Genomic DNA, 22,598 nt, shown 5'->3' with positions numbered 1-22,598 from the left:
AGCCACTCAATTCTATCAAAAAGAGCCACAAACTTTAAAAAAAAAAAAAAAAAAAAGATCAGGTTAGCAGACATACCTATTTTCATTGCTCATGCAATAATGATTCAACTAAAAATGGTTTCTTGATTCACATTCATAAACAGTTAAATGTGGCACATTTCATTATTCATTATTTAAACATAAATGGTACCTCTAACATAAGATCATCTTATGCTTGACAGTAATTCTAAACGGATACTGTGTATGAGTAAACATTGTTTTAAAACTAATGTATCAAAATTTGGATTTTTGTCACAAACCACAATTATATAGTGTTCATCTTACATATCAGTAAGAAAGACACTGATTTAAAATTAGTTTAGTTAGATACCTTGTTTATGAGATGCTCAGTGACGACTTCTCGTAGTCCAGTGTACAATTTTTCTCCATGTTTATGTAACACCATAGTATATGCATTCCTATACAATTCCTCAAAGCTGAGACCACTGTTATTCTTACGCTGGATCTCTTGGATCGACATTTTTCAGGAGATCCAGATGCTGTTTACATATTTCTCATCCATGGTCATCTGCAATAGTGAAGAAAAGAATGAGTAGTTTTCCAGAATTAAGAACTATTAGAAAATTAGCTGGAAACCACTGTAATTTAAAACAAGCGTAATGGCTTCTGTCGAATTTCTCCAATTTGAAATTTATGACATTTATCAGACCTTAGATCAACAAGAGTTGAACAAGGCTGGTAGGGATTAACTCCACTGAGTCAAAGACAGCCCTTTGCTGTGATTTTTCCAAGTACACAGTCAATGGCATCTTTTTTTTTTTTAAAAAGACTTTTTTCCTTCAAAAATAGAGTTTTCATAGGACTCACCCCTGATTCCACAGGGAGAAAATTCTTGTTTTTTCCCTAAATATAACCACCAATCTCCAGTTATCACTCATACTAACACAGAACCTGACAAATTTTAGGCCTGTTTAATCAAGCTTTAATTATACACATCATAACAGGTACAGATCTCATGGTGTGGACAAGAAGAGGCAGTGATTTTACTGAAGTGTCCATATGAGTGAATTATTTGTTCTAATTTATTATAACACAGCTAGGGTCACAGTGGTGAGTGTTGAAGACATACTATCTATATAAATGACAAGTATTTAGAGACAGATTAAGCACTGTTTATAAACAACACCATCAAATACACTCACAATCCTACAGAACATATCCTCATTGCACAGATCAGGAAACAGTTTCATGAGTTGCCAAAGGCTGCACAGTGGAATTAGCAGCAGAGCTGGTATTTGATTCAGTCTCTGTTCAGACCACATTGTATAATAAATTAATATTTGTGATACAATGCTTATTTAAAGAGTTCACTAAAATGACAAGGTGGGAGAAGGGTGAAAGAGTCCTGTAGCTTAACAAAGTAAGAGAGATTGCAGTAGACTGATTTCTGTCTTGAAGTCTACAGGTGATAAATAGGATTGCAACTTAGCTTTCCAGGAATCATAAGGCCAGTAAGGGGGGAAAATATACTCAATATTATGAAATAGTTTATTTTTTCCTAGACGAAGTGATATCAGGAGCATATCAAGATATGTGGACCCCACCTCTACTCAGCAATCCTTCTTGGAACACCATCCTGTGGTCAAGGAAGCCAAAGCCCTCCTGGCGATACCATCCATTCAGCCAGAATGTGTCTTGTCTCTGCCTGGCCCCTAGCATTGACTTGAAGGACTGATGAAAAATCCATCTGCGCAAAAGCTCCTTCATCCTTACTCCCAGAGCACTGCTGTCACTTCTGATCTGCTCAGGGTCATACCTCATAGAATCATTAGTGCCCACATGGATGAGCAACATGGGGTAGTGGGTCAGATAATCCTTGGCAATCCTTCTATAACTTGTCATATGGGCCGCTGGAAGGCAGCACCTCCCTGAGATGCCAGGTCAGACCATTAGCTAGATGTCTCTGCCCCCTCTTCAAAGGGAGTCACTGACCACCACCACCCTTCTTTTCCTCTTGGGAGTGGTGCCACAGTCCTCCCAGTCTTGGAGGTACATGGCTTCTCCTCTTCCACCTTTGGGGAAGAAAGCTCATTCCTTCATTGCCAAGGCAGCATACATTTTTTTCCCCATCTCTATGAACACTGTGTTTGGGAGCAGTGGTGAAATCACTGCCTGCTGCCAGAAGGAGCCAGCAGCCAGCTATCCTCACTGTGAAGGAGCATTTTCCTCCTCCCCTAGTTGTGCATGCCTACACTGACCTGCAGTTTAGACTCAGAGTGTGTGAACTGCAGCATGCACCAAAGTACTGTATGGAAATCCCTGTATAGACACTGTGGGCACAAACTTAAAAGTCCCTAGTTTGCCCTAATGAAGTCCTCTAAAACAGGACTTCACTAGCGCCAACTAGGCTTCAGAAAAGAGTCAGTGTCAGACATGTAAATTTTAAAGATAAACAAGACAATATTAAAAATAGGATCACTTAGTAATACATATTAACGTTTTGAAGATGGTGATGGGAGGGGATATTCTTTGCAATTACCTTTCAAGAGGTCAGAATCCAGATAAGTTGTGTACTATTCAAAGCCCTGGGAACTAAATTTTGAGATTCTTGCCATCATTCTCATAGCATTTTGCACTGGATATGTTAAAACTCCAATTTGGCCATAGGTTAAGAGGACAAGGTATATATTATGCAGAAATTAGTCTGACTGATCTAGGGTATTCAGATTTCAGGGACCTGTCTAAGCAGGCCACTTTACTTCCTAATGAGAACTCCACATAGGAGTTAAATGTACTTTGGCTTCACACTTTTAGTTGGCTCATCTTAACTTTCTTGAGTGTCCCCGTGTAGACATGCCCTCAGTTACTTTCAGCCTCTTGAATTTTCTTGGTTTTATGTCCTATCAAGAGTGGGATGTGGTAATTTCCACAGCTGCGTTCTCATGGATTCAGATCATTCCTTCTTCTCATGTCAAGATATAGAAGACATCTTTTTTTTAAAAATTTACTCTCTCCTGCCACCTCTCAGGCTGTACTTACCAAATATTATTCTCTATCACAAGGAATTCATTGAGAATAGATATGGGAGACCTCCAAGATTAGGAGGCAGTTCAGCTGGAAAGGTCTTCAGTAGCAACAACTAGAGGAGGAGGAAAATGCTCCTTCACAGTTAGGAAAGCTGGCTGCTGGCTCCTTCTGGTTGCAGAGTTGAGGACTGCTGAGCCAAAGGAGGCATTTGTGGCCAAAGCTTAGAATAGCGCATAATGCCTGGTGAAAGTGTGCTAAGAGCCCCAAGTGGCTGCTCTGCAAATCTCAGAGAGGGGAATTCCCTGAAAGGAAGCTACTGGTACCACTTGAGCAATCGTAAACGGTCCTGACAGTTTGAGGAGGAGTGGCTTTCATAACATTATAGCAGAGAGAAATGCAAGAGACTATCCACTTAGACAGTCTTTGGGAAGAGAGAGCTTTCCTTTCATTTCTCAGCGACAGCAACGAACAACAACCCTGGAGATTTCCGAAAAGGAGTTGTTCTTTGCAAAAAGAAGGCAAGAACCCTGATATGTCTAAAGTATTGAGTCTTGACTTCTCCATAGCTTCAGTGAGGTTTAGCATAAAACACTGGTATGTGTATAGCCTAGTTAAGATGAAACATAAAAGCACCTTAATTATGAACTTAGGATGTAGACCTAAAGAAACCCTGCCCTTGTGAAAAACTGTGTAAGGTGGGTCTACCATAAGGGTTCCAAGTTTCCCTACCCTTCTAGCAGAGATAACTATCAGAAGGTGATCTTCAAAGAAAGGGTGCAGAAGAAAACAAGGGTCTAAAGGTTCAAAAGGTTCAAAAGGACAGCAGAAAGAATGAAGTTCAGATCCCTAGCAGGAACTGGTTTCAAAGCTAGAGAAAATGTCCTTATGATGTCCTTCAGGAACTTTGTGATAGAGGGATGAGTAAAAACAGGGCAGCTTTTCACCAGAGACTGGAAAGAGCTCAGAGTTGCCAAATATACTCCTAGGCAGCTAATCAACAAGCCAGGAGTCTTTAGCAAAAGAAGATACTCCACTAGGGGAGGGATACCTGGGACCTCAATAGGAAGTGATACTGCAGGCACGAAAGGGAGAGCAGTAGCATTTTCCCAAAGTGGGTCTCCTGCTGTTCTGGAGGATGGCTCAAACGTCTTGAAAGAAGGCTTGTTCTACGCTCATTGTCCATCCTAAAGCTATGCTGCCAGATGTAGGGATGCTGGACAGGGGTGCTTCACATTGCCCTCATTTTGGGACAGTAGGCCCTGGAATGTGCAGATTGGGAGACATTGTAGATGCAATCATGTCAATGGGGTGACATAAGTGCATGCCTACAAGTGGCCAGAACCAGGCAGGACTGGTCTGTAGTCTGAGGGCTGACATGAAGCTGGTTGATGAGATCCCTCATAGCCAGGAATTGGTCCAAAGGTAAGCAGGTCTCCACTGGGTGGACCTGAACTTAGACAATTAATTGTATGGTTTGTGCAGGTGTTAATATGGACTTGTCCAAAATGACTGAAGTCCTAGAGAATCAAAGTTAAATTGTGATAGTGATTGTTTCTTGAACTTCCTGGTACAACCAACGAATGAGCAGCCAATTGTCCAGGTAAGGAATATCCATCTCCCCTGTCTACAGAGGTATGCAGCCATCACCACAACAACTTTTGTAAATAACTCGAGGCCATGGAGAGGCTGAATGGGAGCACCCTGTATTCAAAGTGTTCCTGGCCCACTGTGACCTGCAGGAACCTTTTGTGAGCAGGATGAATGTCCAAATGGAAAGAAGCACTCTTCAAATCGAAGCCTGCAAACCGGTCACCTGAGCTGAGGGAGGGCATATAGGGGTCAAGGTGCTCATTCTGAATTTTCAATGTTGTATAAAGATGTTCAATATCTGAGGTCTTGAACAGGTCTTCATCCCCCTTTTCCATTCTTTTTGGGACTGAGGAATTAGCTTGAGTAAAACCTCTTCCCTATAATAGGGATAATAAATTCTGTCAACTTTAATTTTCTATTCTTTGGTGGGACTGGGATTAAAATTAGAACTTGCTATTTTATCCTTTTCTGCCTCTAATTCACTAAATATAAATGTAAACAACTTGCTGCTCTAATGATAACTCACATACTGGGGCCACTTCAGAGAACTGCAGAAGGGAAATGCCAGGAAATGTAAAGCTATAGAAGACAACTTTACAAAGCTATCACAAAGAATATTTGAAATATATTACCTTTTAATATTTGATATTAAATATTCCATCTTTCGGTGTAGCTTCATATTCTCCTTCAATTAATTATCTCTCTCTTGCAAGCAGCAGCAGCACTTGAATAAATTTTAGGAAATGGGTTTGCTGAAGTTTTATCATGACAAATTAAGAGAATATTATCCCCTACTCAGACATCAAAAATAGTTGACTTGCTTTGCAGCAATGGTTTTCTTGCAAACCAAAGGTTTTTAAGAACTTAAACAACTATGTATTGCAGCAGCAAATAAGTTTTGTACTTAAGTTTTAGCAAGAAGAGTCTTACAGTTTTCCCCATTAAAAAGCTCTGTTTAAACTATTGCACAAAATACGTAGGACCATACGCTGGCCAAGATTTGCTTCCTCAAAACTAAATAAGAATGTCAATGAACGGTTACCTCTGGGTTGTTTAGCTTGTGAGGCTGTCACAAATGAAAATTTTTAAATAAAATGAAAATATTTTTCTAAAGACAGCTGTAACAAAAACTGTCTCCATAAAAACAAACATACTGAAAGTTCCACTATGGTAGTCAAGAGACACAAAATTAGTTTGTGATGTCATAAGAACATTTATGTACTTCTGAGATCTAGATTGAGATCCTTGGATAAGAGCTGCCATATATGTTTTATTAAAAAATTCAAGTCCTGATTCTGCAATTTGATCCACTAGAGCAGACCTCTGACAACAAAAGGGTGCACACTGATCCATATTAGCAATTCTGAGTGAAGAATCGGCCCCCAATGTTCTTCCTTGCTCATTCCCTGCCTCGCATTGATAGATTTACTTAAACTGTTGATGTCAGTGTCCTAACAAGGGTGACGTGAGTGAGGCACTTGCCTCAGGCACACAAAGCCAAGGGGTGCAGAAAGTGGTGGAGAAAAAAAAAATCCGCTGGCTGGCAGAGAGATATTTATAAGCCAGGTGATCCCACCCCCACACATCCCCCCAGCCCGACTTGCTTTCCCCGCCCCCCACTTCCCAGCCCGGAGCAGAGCAGCTCCATGCTTCCTCTCTGCAGCAACTGCTGCCACAGGGTCCTAGTACCCCCCTTGCCACTCCCAAGACAGACTGACTCTGAGTCGGTCATTCCCTCTCAGACCCTTTCATTTTACAATGGGACCCTCCAGCAGCACAGGGGGTCCCCCTTTGCCCGCAGTGACCACTCCTGTCCCATGCTGGGCAAGGAGGCAGCCCCATCCCTCACCCCCAGTGAAGCTACAGTCAGGGGCAACAGAAGGGGAGGAGGTGCACACAGCACCCCCCCGGCACCCACCACAGGGGAGGCAAGGGAGATTCCTGGACCTGAGGGGGGCCCTAGGAGCACATGCAGTGACAGTAGTGGGGATGAGTGTGCTTGTGGGGGGCAGGAAAGGGGGGGCTCCTCCCTCAGAGCTTGCTGTTGCTGGCAGGGAAACTGCTGGGGGGAGTCCTCCTCTCTTGTCCCTGTTCCAGAGCAGCCTGCCTGCACCCAAAACTCATCCCCAGCACTGCCCCACCCCCAGAGCCCACACCCCCAGTCAGAGCTTTCACCCCCCACCACACCCTCAACCTTCTGCCCGAGCCCTGAGCCCCTCCAGCACCCCAAACACCTTATGCCCAGTCCCAGCCAGAGCTCTCACCCCCCACACTCCTACTCTCACCTCCAGCCCTGAACTCCTCCCACACCCTAAACCTCCCATTCCCAGCCCCAGACAGAGCCCTCAGCCCTACTCTCACCTTGAGCCCCTCCCACATTCCAAATCCCTCATCTGCAGCCACAACCCACAGCCCTCACCCCTGCACCCCCTCTCTCTGCACTCCTCCCATCCCCAAACTCCCTCCCAGAGACTGCACCCCAGTCCCCTGCCCCAGCCTAAGGCTTGCACCCCAGACCTCCTCCCTCACCCAAACTCCCTCCTAGAGCCTTGGGCAGGTGGGAGGGGCAGAGTTTGGGCGGGGGCAGGTTCTGGGCACCACTAAAATTTCTACAAACCTGCCACCCCTGATCCTGCCCTGCAAGCCTGAATTCCTAGCATTCTCAGGACACATGCTGATCCCTAGTGGCCACTGCTGATATCCAGCACCTCCGTCCTCTCTTAACCTGTGAGTCCCTCTCTGGATTGGAACTGGACTGGAACCAAAGACCATCTTGGAAGCAACATTACCAGCCCAATCCGTCAAAAACCATGAGTTGACCCCCCAAAATCAAAGGCTTTACCACCACCACTTCATCCACTCTTTGGCGGCAGACTCTTCCCTCCAAGAGGGACTGAAGGACCTACCGCTGAATTGCTGCCAAAGAGCCACCTCTAGGGGAGGGCGCAATTTTATATTCTTGCCTCGGGCGCAAAAATACCTAGTTACGGCTCTGGTTGACGTAAATGTTTTAAAATAACAAATTGCTGTTTGGTTGTAGAGTTCAATTCATGCACTATATTAGCTTTCAAATAAAAAATAAAAAATAAATCATTGTTGCTTGTGAAGGCTTTTCAGAGCCCATTTCTCAGACAGTTTGAGGATGGAAGATTGCAGGGAGATGGGTTCTTTTAAATTAAGCAGTAGGGTGAGTTGCAACAGCATTTTGCAAAGACTTAATGCAGAGGGGACAGTTCTTTCCAATGCAGAAGATTAAATTAAAGGGCAACAGCAACAAGATATGGACACAGTCAGAAGAAATTTTCTAACAAGCAGAGCTGTCTGGAGTTTCATCATTTAACAGTATTCAGTGCCCATATAGAATAGACTTTAAACCATACCCGTATCCTGATCTGGCAGTGTTTTTGACAAAATTAGGAGACTGAGAATTTAAACAAATGAACAGAAATTTAACTACTCTTTCTCTTCTAGAAATGGCCCCAACAGAATGAGACTGACACACATTGGTCAAGCAATGAAGGAAATTAATGAGTCTGGATTTCAGGTTCTATTTTTATGCCATTCTATATTTTTCTGCACAATTTTAATGTCTTGTAAATTCCTAGGAAAATAATTGTTTTTACAGGTTTATTTGAATTCTGACTGTAAATTAAAGCAGTCACCGATTCTTAAGCAATCAAAGAAACAGAGTTAATATACTCAAAAGCTCTTTATAGTTAAAAACTTATTCATGAAAATTAACAACTTTATATTTAAACTGGCATCCAGAACTCCTAGTCATTGCTGCAATCACATTGTTCACTCTGCTTATGTGTTCTACCCACCCCCTTCACTGCATCTGTCTTGTCTATTTAAATTGTAAGGTCTTCAGGGAAGGGACTGTCTTCTACTCTACTCTATACTATAGCATAGTGGGGTCCCACGCTTGGCTAGCCCTTAGGCACTGATAAATAATAGCTAGTCATAGAATGCTATTATCCATGCTGTCTGATTCTCTGAATAAAGATGACTTCCCTCCACATCTGTTAATCTAGCACCTTTTTCCATCATTAAATTTACATTTAAAATAAAATTTGTGACCAACAGAAATACCACCATAAGCTGAAAGATTTCTAGCCAAATACAGAAAGACTGAGACCAGCATGCTTTAAAAAACAAAGATCACATTTCACAGGATATCACAACTGTGAAAGGATAAATTTTTCAATGTCTCTCTAAAATGTAGTGGATTATAGACATCACAGGGTCAGAAATTAAATCACTTAAGTGTTATGTATAACAGCATTACTCCTATTTGGAATCAGAATTCTGTTGCTTTGTATACTTATTAGGGATGTGAAAGGTTAACTGGTAAGCATTAGTCTAACTGGTCAACCCACCTTAACCGTTAACCCCAAGCCGGCCGGCCAGAGCAGCCAGGCAGGCTGGCTCTTTAATCAATTAATCGTTTAAACAAAATATTTTTTAATAATTTAAATGGTTAACTTTTTAAATGGTATGTACATCCCTAATATTTATAACATTATCACATCAGAAGTAATACACAATTTTGCTATGCAATTATTTGTGGTGCAAAGTTACAAAATCTATTGTGGACAATTTACTCCTTTTGTTACAGATAAAAACATAAAATACTGCCTACCACCAATTAGAAATTCAATGCATAAATCATAACCAGGTCACCAATTTCAGTGATAAGATTCATGCCTACGAACTTCTATTTTTCTAAAAAAAACCGCCACACAAGGTTGCAACATGAAGTACTTGAAGTCAGTGAATACCGTAGTTTCTTCACGACAACCTTAATTCTGCCCCCTGTGTGTATGCTTTGTTGTAATCTGGATCTCATTATTTATTTTCCCCAGAACATGTGCAAGTCAGTTGGTGAATTAGGCAACATTTTGAAGGACACCATCCTCGAGCTGCTGAAGTTGGATAGTGTACTGTGAATGACGTATTCCTGTCTCGTTTCTACTTTCATATAGTGCACTGAATGAGGTAGTGCTCCTCATAGGCCTGGGCTCAAATGAGCCCTGCCTCATTCCACACAAATCCTGAAGTAGCACAGTAAGTGTAATTTCTCATTTTTATTATCTTCCTTTTCTGCAATCCCAAGAAAAATGTTTTTCAAACGCTCTCTCATTTCTGCATAAAGTCAGTGCACGTGCTACATAAAGTTGTAACTCTGCAAAATATAGATGGCTCTTCAACAGACCACCAAAAGATATAACTGTAAACTAGGCACCATCTCCCTGCAAAGTTTCAAACTCCTATCACCTTCACATTGAGGTGCTAGAGCTGTTCAAAAGAGTTGCAAAATTTTGGTAACTTATTTTTAAATGGCTTAACCAATTTGCACACGCTTTCAAATTAAGTGACTCTCGATCAGAAATCAAATACGGAAGGTTTCAGCTCAAAAGTCATAAACTGGAGAAAGTTATACCAAACTGCAAATGGCCCTTTGAAACGCTTATACAACCTAAAATACAGACATTGTCTATAATATTAACCAAGGATTACAGAAAATATTTAGACATATTTCCATAACGTTTCAGGTCAGAGAAGATTAGCATGTATTATAGAATGGCCATAATGAAAGTGCTCATTTTCAAAAATATCTGTTTGGGGGAGAGACAGATCTGGCTATACTATGGAATTTTTCTAATTGATTTTAAAGCTAGCTCAACCTAGCCTCATTTTAAAACTTGGTTAGAGCCAAAGCAGAGACCTAGATTCAGAGGTTTAAAATACCATGAGCAGTTTTATAAAACTGGTTTCAAAACAGGTTAGAAAACCTCTTCAGTGCAGACAGATCCAGTCAGCCTGGCGCATCAGTACGCATGGCAATTTGGTTTGGGAAGAGTGAAGAATCAGAAACTATCCTTGGATTCTTTATTAGCAAGAGTTGTATGAGCTGAATCCAGTGTTTTGTATCCAGGAAGGCGCACTGTGTGTTTTGTCTGGCCCAACTAACAATCTCCAATACAAATGTGATATAACTAACATAGGAGACCACATTTCACTGCAGGGATAGGCAACCTATGATTTTCAGTGGCACTCACACTGCCTGGGTCCTGGCCACCGGTCCGGGGGGTTCTGCATTCTAATTTAATTTTAAATGAAGCTTCTTAAACATTTTTAAAACCTTATTTACTTTACATACAACAATAGTTTAGTTATATATTATAGACTTATAGAAAGAGACCTTCTAAAAACGTTAAAATGTATGACCTGCACGCGAAACCTTAAATTAGAGTGAATAAATGAAGACTCAGCACACCACTTCTGAAAGGTTGCAGACCCCTGTCTCACTGCCTTGGCCTCTTCAATTCAAGTAAATTGCCTTGCTTGTGATCAGTTAAAAATGACAAGAAACAGTTTACCAGAAGCTCAGAATTACATAGTAAAAGCAAAATTAATCCATCCTGAATGAACTGGAAGAACAAATGCAAATAGTGATATCTAACTCCTCTTACTCATCCTCCACCCAAAATAGAACAAAATGGTATCAGGAAACAATACAAACTGCAGTATACTGACCTATGAAAGAGGAATCTAGTTCAGACTTGCCACAAAGCAGGCAAGGAAGTCCTTTTGTCACATGCCACAATCATCAACAGTTCCAAAAACAGTTTATTTAAAAGAGAACTAGAAGATAATTATTGTTTCTAATTACAAAGAAAGATAAGTCATTAAAATACTGCCTTAAATGTAATAAAACACTTAATTAGGAAATCACCACCTTGATAATTAAGAGATATCAAGGACTTAAAAAAAAAAAAAAAAAGATTTCCTACTAGAAAGTGTAAGAAATGTGAATTTCAAAGTTGCTGTAACTTAAGTTGCTTAAATGTAAAAAACTAGTAACACTGATCTTAAATTTCTAAACAAACATTAAATGTTTTTAATATACACCTTACAATGTTGAAACTCAGCTCCAATATGTTCTAACAAGAAAGAGGATTAATTTCATCGTATTTGCAATCACAAATTGGGCTTCCTATATATGTTCATCTACATGTTGAAATATGTTTACATGCATGACATGTGGGCACAGTTTACTGATCATTTTGGCAGAGGTGGTGGATAGATCTGTGAGTTAGGGCATAATCCTGCACCACTGAAGTCAAGAGGAACAGGATTATTTAAGCACATAAAAATATGTACTTGCAAGATGGTTTGTATGTGCTTCGCTGTTTTTTAAACTGATTGAGGCTTTGGGTTGATGGAAACGTCACTACAGTAATCCTAACTCCAAATTAACAAACTTTATTGTGCAGTTATTACGTCAGCCCCACTGTTATAACAGCATCTACCACATGCACTGAAGAGATTATGAAACAGTGACAGGTACAGTATTTTACAGTACTGCTTCGAAGATTCCTTTTACTACTTATATTTATTAATTTATTTTACTCATTATACAGATTGAGATACCCTTACTCACACTCAATACCACCTTATGCAATGCTGAAGTCACTGGAACCACTCACGGAATAAGGTGCTGTACAAGTATCAGAATCTAACCACAAAGAATCATTTAGCTAAAATAACGACTTATTGCAATTATCCATCAGCCTCAATGGGATCTGAGTATCTAACTTCCCTAGGCGCCTCTGAAAATCCTTGTGTAGGATTCAAAGTTTTTTCAGATGACATTCCATACAACAGTTTGTCCTGTAATTACTATAACAGATAAAGTGTGCCTGTTCAAATAAGTGGCACAACATTTCAGCCTTCAGAGCAATTGAGGGAGAATGCTCTGAATCAGGTAGGGCAGGGACCTGAACTTGTGTCTCCCCATCTTAGCTTTGGTAAATATTTCTAGTACCATTTAACGTTAAATCTATAGAGCAGCAGTTTTTTTCTCTCTCTCTCCTCACATATCACAGCTTGAGTATATTAGAATACGGATCTATTATAACTACACTGATTAAAGTTATGATGGTGGTACACAAAGTACTTCTGAGTTGTAGATGTGATATACTAACTCAGTCTGAGAGCCACTGATGGAGAACTGCTCTAGAACCAATGTTTGTAATAAATATTTGTAATGAAATAATGAGAGATTAACTGATGCAAAAGGGTTGTGCAGGGCAGTGGTTTTCAACCAGGGGTACACACAGAGGTCTTCCAGGGGGTACATCAAGTCATCCAGGTTTTTTCTCTAGTTTTGCAACACGCTAAATAAAAACTACTAGCGAAGTCAGTAAAAACTAAAATTTCATACAGACAACTTGTTTATACTGCTCTATATACTATATGTTCTAATTGATTTTATAATTATATGGTAAAAGTGAGAAAGTAAACAATTTTTCAGTAATAATGTGCTGTGACACTTCGTTATTTTTATGTCCGATTTTGTAAACAAGTAGTTTTTAAGGGGGTATAGAAGATAAATCTGAGTCCTGAAAGGGGTACAGTAGTCTGGAAAAGTTAAGAGCCACTGATGTGGCTTCCCAAATCTATCCCAAGAATTCTGACTTAGAATAAAATGATTATGTATATTTCAAGATCTGTTCTGCAAAATTTTCTTTAAATAGACATTTTGAAGGCAATACTCACTAAGAAAAAAAACCCAGTTAACTGATTTTACACACGGTAGGCAGAGATCATTAATTTCTCCTTTTTGCCAGCTCATGTCTATTGATTACTACAAAAGCTCAGACATTAAAAAGATACTCACTTTAGAGCATGATGCGGATGTTATATTGCCAAGTCTTAGTTGGGAACTAGTACAAGAAGGAAAAATATTACTTCCAGAGAAATTGGGGCATGGGAAGACACCAACTCTATTCAGAGGTACCCTCTTCCCAACTTAATTTGTTAGCTCATTAGCCTTTCAGCTATGATTCAAACTTTCCTTGAGCCACAATACTAAATACCCTCCCAACACTCATTTTGATCTAAACCCCACTAGAAACCGTACCCATATGATTAAAAAAAGTGAATCTACAAATAGGTTAAATGTTTAATATTTTGCAATTGTTATATACATGTTAAACAGAATATATCAAGATCAAAGGGAAGTGTTCCAAGCACACACGGATGTCTACAGGAAACTTACAAAGATTGTAACGGCATTCCAAAAGAAGAAACATAAGGGAAAAGACTACTATTTTTTTGAAGACTACTATTTTTTTCCTGTGATTACCCCACAATACTGCAAGGAGCTTTAGGAGAGAGGTCTGAAAGTAACAAAAAAAGCCTACTTTTCCACTTTGTTTGAAGAGAGTTGTAATACATTTAGAATTTTGTGCATAATCTACTTATATTGGTGCACTAGGATAACACTTTTTCTTTTTTTTCTCATATATTTAACATATTTACCATAATTTTTGGCACACAAGGGAAAACCCTAGAACTGGAACAACATAGGAAGACAGCAATGAATTAAGAGTTGCACGAGAACGTTTACAGGGCGTCTGTCCTCACTAATCTTAGTTCCAATTTTCTCTCAAATTCACAAGCATCAAAGTTTCTCCTATCTCTCCCACCACACGTAAAAAAATGAGCCAGGTGTGTGTTTGGGGTGGGGAGGAACACTAGCACTTCAATACTCTAGACTGGAAGAGTGAAAGTGAAGAGCTGCAATGGACTACTTAGTCTTAAACAAAACCCCTTTTAGGTTCAAACTAATGTGAAATATAAGGAAGACTGTCAGTTTTGTATTGCACATATCTTAAACTGAGGCTACAAATAAAGATTCGCTCTGCGTTCCATAGTTGTTGGGGGTCTTTTTTAGAAAAAGATGAAGTTCACGTAATTAAAGCATGTGTTTAATTATATGAATTGCTTATATATTTAAATTATGCAGATTTTTATTGTTATTAACATTAACCTAATAAATCCATATTTCCACACAAGTATAATAAAACTGTAAACAGTTTACATCTCTCGTCTCTCCTAATTCCACCTTATTTTACCGTCAAACTATCAAAAAGACTTCAGGCCTGTAATCAGCAACAACATGAATACCAATTTAAAGAGTCTAATCAATTTTGCAGCACACATTGTCCTAATAAAATAAACGATTCCATCTCCTCATGGTTATATGCACAGTCCCCTGGAATTTTTTTTCCTTCTTTATTTCCCCCCACCCCATAAATCATATAAGTCATAATTAGCTACCATATACAAAAATCATCTGTCCTGATCCACTTCTGCTTATTCTCCAGAATGTTCATCTTCATATCATTACCTGAATATTTATTTTGATTAAATTCCAAAGAGAGTAATTATAAATTATAAAATCTACTTCATCCTAGCATAAAGCTGTCTTTTTTTTCTATTGCAATGCTTTCCCATACCTTGTTTCTTCCCATTCCACTAATTCTGGGAGGATAAGTCCTTTTCCAAAAAGAAGCTAACACACTTCACTGATAGCAGTCAGTGAGTCAATATCCCATAACCATGAGAGCAATCCGCAAATCATAAGCTCCTTCAGTCTGTGACCTAAAATAGAACCATTATGGGTTCGGTGGATTGGCTAACTTCAGTTATTTTGAAAATTCTGTTTTATTTTCCTCCAAAAATCTATTATCTTAGGGCATCCCTGCCACATATGCAGAAGGTCTCTAATCCTCCAAATTCTCTTGAGCATTTATGACTCCTTTTTAACTTAAATATAGTGAGATACTATTGATATGGTTTTGCAATAGCTGTCCTTAATAGTTATAGATATAGCTCAGGTTTTGGTCCTCCAGACATTTTTAGATTGCTGCAAAGTTAAATTTATTTGTAGATCCTTTTCCCGTTTTTCCAAAAATAAACATCAGGAAGACAAGACTGTCACTAACAATCTGTTAACACATGGAAGCCAGGCCCAAACTACAGTTTTAAGGAGCTCTTCATTTTCTGTATCCTGAAAACTCAAAGAAGTAAAGACAGTCCTAACTCTACCACCTGTAGCTTAATTTAAAAATGTAAGTCCCTCAATCAAAATAGAACCTTAAACTACTAAAAATCACCTGCTTTCCTTTGAGGGAGCATAGATGGACAAGTCTACTAATTAGAAAGCTGCAAAAATTTTATTTTACATTTAAATCAGGAACCTACACTCACACCCCTATAGAAAATTATTAAAAATGTACCAGGCTGCATCAGATGAAGGAAGCAATTAACAAATGAAATACCAAACAAAAATGAAAAAGTATTTTTTCAGAGAACCCAATAACGTATGCAACCTTTATCTAAAAGGTCTTACAATTATATAGCATCTTCCATCCTGCATAAGTTGTAAAGCAATTCTCATTTAACTCATTCACCCACCATTGATGCAGATACACCTAGGACAAAAGGGGGTCACTGCTTATCGGTAGTTCAACTACATAACAGTTCAGCAGAAAACAACCACCAGTAAATCCACTGAAAAACTAATGAAATCACCTAAATTAGAATTTGGCCTGAATACTACCGTTGTCTCCTTCTCTTGCAAAGACTGCCAAGGAATTTTTACAATCACAAAGTGGCCTAGCTCTTTTGTTTTTCCATCTCATTTAAAAGATGGTAGTAACCTCCAGCAGCAGCAAGGTGCTTTCCAACACCATGCTGAGGTATTTAATTCAGTACCAACTTAGCTGGAATCATGGGTACCCAATACTTATCAAGACCAGGCCCCCAGAGAGAAGTGCTGCTAAATCACCAACACCTATAAGACTTGGAAATCACCTTGAAACTCTTCCATGTAAGGGCTGAATAGACTTGTCCCTGCCTATCTTGAAAGATCTGATGACATCACAGCTAGACATAGTATGGTCATAGAATTAAGGGGGGGAAAAATACACATTTCTTGCAAAAATTCTTGCAAAAATTCTAAAATTAGTATTAGCACACCTTTATCAACTCAAACACCTAAAACATAGTGAAAATGAACAGATGGCTAGTTTTCACAGTCCAATCTGTTCAACTCCATGCCACCATTTAATCTGAAATATTAACTAAATCTAGTGATGTTTTTTCAATATTCACGATTAGGTAAAATTTAAGAGCATTTTCACATTAAAGAATGTATACCATTGTTAAATGGGAATTTTCCAAAACAATGCCCATTTCCTTTCAACAAGGTAAATAATGTTGCAACTTTGTCTTTTTTTTTTTTTTTAATAATTTCAGAGCCCTAAATGTGTTACAGTGAAACTTAACTGATGAATATCCAACCTATTACTACATATTTTATTATGGGCTAACGGCTAATTTGCTTTTATAAAAATATGGCTTGCGACTGTGAAATACAGCAAACGCTCACAAAGGCACTGATGTGATATGTTTATTTAACAATATGGTCTGAAGTGAATAGTACCAGTCATTATGTCGAAATTAATTCATTTATTTGAAGCTGAACAAACGTGTGACAAAACATCTTCCCTTTCTCCCCTCAAGCCATCCCAAAATGCACACCACAGAGAACACATACTAAGAGTCTAAGGCTATGTCTACACTACAACTTATGTCAACATAATTTATGTCACTCGGGGTGTGAATAAATCATCCCTCTGAGCTATGTAAGTTACACCAATGTAAGCACCAGCGTGGACGGTGCTATGTCAGTGGGAGAGCTTCTCCCACTGACATAGCTACTGTGCCGCCGCAGTCACGTATGTGTAGAATGCTCTAAATGTTAATATACCAGTAACAGCTTCTGCCACATGAATACTCTCTGTTTTAGTCTAGTTCAACAAATTATGCAGGTTCTGTCTGAAATCTCGGCTCAGACTCATCCATGTGAATCTACAGACGTTAAAGCAACTTCTTTAATGATTGGATGTACCCAAGCATTATGATATCTAATGTAAATTTTAATTTCACATCAAGGTACACCATGTACCCCCCTCTACCCCTCCAGGGTCAAAACAAGCCATAAAAGAAGCTAATGCTCCCAGAAGCAGAGTTTTCTTTCAGCCATGCAAAGGCCACAGGTACCAGCCACTCTGATTTGGAGAATATAGGAGTGTCAATGAGACTATCAGCCTTCTTTATTTTTTAAATACAAAAATTAAGCCACTCTTTCCTCTGCAACAATAGCTTGGAAAAGTTAAAACTAATGTAAGCTGATCATTGGGGTTGAAAGGAACAAGCAGCCAAGCTACACGTATGCAAAAGAAGGTTGGGCAAAGTGGAGGATAACTATCCTATCCATTCCATATAAAATGGATCAGTTTACAGTTTCGAGTATATTTAAACAGACTCATTTTACATAACAGACATGTATGGGATCTCTCTAACCCTCTCCACAAATCTTTAAAGTAGCCCTGTATTTATTGCTGCAATAACAGCATACAGGAATGGCTGGTTACATTCTAGGGGTTGGCAGAAAAATATTTTGTAGGATTATCCAAAAATAAGAAAGAGCTCTACAGGAAATTAAGATGGTCAAAAGCATTGACAAAATATGATGCATAAACAAATACAATAACTCACTTCAAGTCAGACTGATCTAACCACCCAATTTCTTGTAGATGAAAGTTAATTTTCTGTGATAAAAGTAGTAAGAATCCTTGGTAAGAGTCCATCTAACAGCTCTTAAAGTCAGGTTATTTATGTAAATTTATAAAACTTCTTGTTGTTAGCCCAATTCTCACTTAGTCTGTATTTTCACAAGAAACTTATAGAATTGGCTATATTAAGGCTATTTTGTTTTATACGCTATATTCTGACACTTCAGTATACACTCATGGCCTTTATCTTCACTGGTCAAAAGTCATAACAAAATAGTTCAAATGCAGCTGCAGTAAAGTCAGGCCTGCATTGACTCATCTCTAACAAAGTTTAAAAGACAGAACTAGCATGCTTTTGTTTCATCCATATAGGTCAACTAAATCAGGTTATAATTATATTGTTGTTTGAGAGCTTTTTAAGTAGTCCTTTAGCCAGCAACAACTGGCCCATTGTGACTTGAGTAGAGAAATGCAACATAAGAATGTTACAGTACTTTCACAAGAGGGTAAAAGATGGCAAAAAAATATAGCTCCTTCCCCTATTTAGGGAAAATAACTAGAACTTCAGTGTGTGTTTTGTGCAGCAGACTTATTACTCTGCAAAGGCACTGTTTCAGTCCCTCAAATGTAAACAACATTTACAAAATATAGTTAGTGTACAGACATTCTTTATTATCAATATACAAAATAATATTATGAATTAATCACTTGCCACATTTAACATGTCAAATCAAATTGACTTGAACATCCATTGCACAGTGAGATTTTCTGGCTTCTGTGTAAAAGATAGCCGATCAATTAAAGAAACATTTGTTGAAAAAACGTGCAGAGTTTATTTAAATTCTACGCCAAGTTTCAGCTCCAAATTTTTATAGCTGAATTACTGACACTGAAAGGTGTATGTATGAGTACATATTTTAAGGGTTAGAATATCTTGTTATATTTTTGAAAATGGCATTATTGTACAGGTTCTGTACTCCTGAAAGTTCATACACAAGATTATTTCATTGTACAACCTTAAGGTAACTGTTGTATACCTAATGCAAAAATACAGAACTTTAGCAACAAGATGATAAAAAGTTATTTCCATTACTCTTTCTAGATTTAAGTAATTTCAAAAGGTAAAATTATAAAAAAAAATCCTACACCATCTGTTTTTTTTGTCTGTTTATTTGACAGCCTAATCCCACAATCTAGCCACATTTAAATACCCATATGCTTTAATGTGTATTTAACAATACAATGTTGCATAAACACCTTTTTTTTATATGTCAGAGTTAAACTGCTCACACAAACTTATTTCTTTCTATTGTGAATATGAAGGGTGGTTTACTGCTCAAGGAATTCTGGTCATTGACTGCTTCTGACTACTGAACAGTCAGCCCTCTTCAGCCTCTAGATTCCTAAGTACTCTAAGCATCTGTCTATCTGCAATTAGACACTCTCGGCTGACCTGTGCCTGCTGACTTGGGGTCGCAGGGGCTTTTTAACTGGGGTGCACACATTTGGGCTTGGGCTGGAGCGCAACAATCCTGTGAGGTAGAAGGGTCTCAGAGCCCAGCCTGCAGCCTGAGCCTATCCACACCACAAGTAAACAGCCCTTTAGCCAAGCCCTGGGAGGCTGTCAGCTGGCACAGGCCAGTCATGAGTGTCTAACTGCAGTGCAAACATAGGGACTGTTTAATTGTGGTGTAGATGTTTGGGTTGCAGCCTGGGCTCTGGGACCCTCCTACCGGAGGTCTAGTCTACACTGGAGGCAGGAAAGGGGGGAATCAATCTAAGTTATGCAACTTCAGCTACGTGAATAACGTAGCTGAAGTCGACACACTTAGATCTACTTACCGCGGTGTCTTCACTGCCATAGGTTGACTGCTGACGCTTCCCCGTCGACTCTGCCTACACTTCTTGCTCCGGTGGAGTACCGGAGTCAACGGGAGAGCACTCAATGGTCAATTTATCATGTCTTCACTAGACGCAATAAAATCGACCACCACTGTATCGATCGCTCCGGAGGTAAGTGTAGACATGCCCTGAAAGTCTACACCACAATTAAACAGCCCCTTAGCCCAAGCCCCATGAGTGCAAGTGAGCTGGCATAAGCTGGTCGCAAGTTTTTAATTGCAGTGTAGACATAACTTCTGCCACTGCCCTTGAGGGAAGAAAAAGCAGAGTCAGTGAGATCCTGTATACCAGCTGCTGGTTAATACTGAAGGACATTTGTATGGAGGGGCATTTGCACATTTAGTTTCTACACTCTTTAATTACAAGAAACTAAAAAAAACTGAAGAAAAGTAATTTTTCAGTAAAATAATGATTCTTAGGTAGAACATTGGGGGAGGGATCGCTCAGTGGTTTGAGCACTGGCCTCCTAAACCCAGGGTTGTGAGTTCAATCGTTGAGGGGGCCATTTAGGGTTCTGCGGCAAAAATCTATCTGGGGATTAGTCCTGCTTTGAGCAGGGGGTTGGACTAGATGACCTCTTGAGGTCCCTTCCAACCCTGATAGTCTATGATTCTATGAACATTTGAGACTGAGCAATAGGTTTTAACAGTGTGTTTACACTTACGCTATTTTTAATTCATACATGAATAAACAGCAGAAACATAAAAAATGAAAAGAAAAGTGCAAAATTATTGTACATCTTTCCATTATCGTTCACCCGTATTTATTATAGGAATGAAATGCTAAAAATGTTATAGATAAGCACAGAATATGAAGGACCATGGTCATCATTAGGGAGTAACCATGACATTGCTAGATTTCAGGAACCTTACTTGTCCAAGGTTACCTTTTCCACATAATGCAATAGTAAATATTCCCACATGAAAAACTGAAACAAAATGAAGGAAATGGAGATGCAATACTGCTAAGATATACGACAAACAGAGAACACAGAAATGGCATAACACTAGCAACATTAACAATTCAAAATGATGCATCAGAATTGGAAAAGGTGAAAAGAGAGAATAGTAACCAGATATGAATGTAAATACTAAATACAGGTCCCAGTCTTGCAAACACATGTAACTTCATTTATAGGAAGAGTCCACTGAAGTCAAGTGAGTAAATTACACACGTGCCTGCATCTTTAGAAAAATGTGGTTATAGTTTTTGGAGAGTGTGATAACTTTTCTCTCTTATAATTACTTGCATGATAGTAAACTCTTAAAAACTGTCATTCACTGCCATGTTCTTTTTTCAGTTAGAAATCCTTTGTGAACTTTGACTGGGTTTGGTTGCAAAAAAGGAAATGTATTTTAAATAGCAAAACTTGAAAAATACTATCAACAGATGTCAGCTTCTACTTTGGAGTTTGGAGGCCTTGATATATATATATATATATATACATACACACATGTTAATTTTTAAGGAACATAATTAGATAACTTTTGTGAAATAACTAATCCATTCTTTACACAACTCAAAAGGAAAAATTAAAACAATGCTAACAAGAAGCAGTTTGAGCAGTAAAAAAAAAAAAAATCAGGCATTCTCAGTATTTATGAGAGCAGGGCTCCGTGTGAACATTCTTCACCCACGAACAGCATTTTATATGCTCAGTTACAAGAACTGTCAAAAAATAAAATGCAAAATAATGTTTATTCTAATCATTGAATTTACCATTGCAGGGGTGGCTCTAGCCTTTTTGCCGCCCCAAGCACGGCAGGCAGGCTGCCTCTGGTGATTTGCCTGTGGGAGGTCCACCAAAGCCGCGGACCAGGGGACCCTCCGCAGGCAAACCACTGGAGGCAGCCTGCCTGCCGCCCTCGCGGTGCCGGCAGAGCGCCCCCCACAACTTGCCGCCCCAAGCACGCGCTTGGCGTGCTGGGCCCTGGAGCTGCCCTGTACCCTTGTTAGTTTACCCACATCTACATAAAGAGATTTTATGCATGGATCCTACTAGCCAAATTTAAAAGATTGCTAGAAAACTTTAGTTGTACAAGAGTAGTTTGCTGTAAAATAGATGTACAATTTTAGTCACTGTTAAGTTTTATGATAGTCACTCTATGGCAGGGGTTCTCTAACTGGGGGTTGGGACCCCTCGGGGGTCACAAGGTCAATACATAGGGGGTTGCGAGCTGTCAACCTCCACCTCAAACCCCGCTTGCCTCCAGCATTTATAAGGGTGTTAAATATATTTTAAAGGGTGTTTAATGTATTGGGGGGGGGGAGTCGCACCTGTGGCTTGCAATGTGAAAGGAGTCACCAGTAAAAAAGTTTGAGACCCACTGCTCTATGGTATACAAGTTGTCTAAGGCTGTTTCAGCCAATCAATTATTATTTTTCTATACCCTCCAAAAGTTCTAATAATATGAGGTTTATGCACTGAATAAGCGTGTATTAAAAATAAATAATTTCTTTGGAGACCACCAGCCACAGACCACTTAAAACATTCTAGTTTTTTAATACAGTACACACTGCACTGTTGTTGATTAGGAGTATAAGGGGGAAGCTGTCAAGTTGAATCAAAGTCCTAAAGATAACTTCTAGCAATTTAAAGAAGTCTTAAAATCCTCAACTTCATTGGCAAGAATTTTGGCTAAG

General features: G+C 39.1%; 1 protein-coding gene across 1 annotated transcript in view; it reads right to left on the bottom strand.

Annotated features, from left to right (window-relative positions):
* CUL3 (cullin 3) overlaps positions 1 to 22,598 on the bottom strand; it is a 113,829-nt gene that overhangs the window by 88,218 nt on the left and 3,013 nt on the right. The window contains exon 2 of the mRNA XM_030574653.1: positions 371 to 568. Coding sequence (XP_030430513.1) covers positions 371 to 520 — 150 coding nt within the window. The 5' untranslated portion in view covers positions 521 to 568. The remainder of the gene's footprint in view (positions 1 to 370; positions 569 to 22,598) is intronic.

Source organism: Gopherus evgoodei, chromosome 9 (genome assembly GCF_007399415.2).
Source record: "Gopherus evgoodei ecotype Sinaloan lineage chromosome 9, rGopEvg1_v1.p, whole genome shotgun sequence".
Lineage (NCBI taxonomy): Eukaryota > Metazoa > Chordata > Testudines > Testudinidae > Gopherus > Gopherus evgoodei.
Note: the sequence above shows the minus strand (reverse complement) of the source record. Positions and strands in the feature narration are given on the sequence as shown.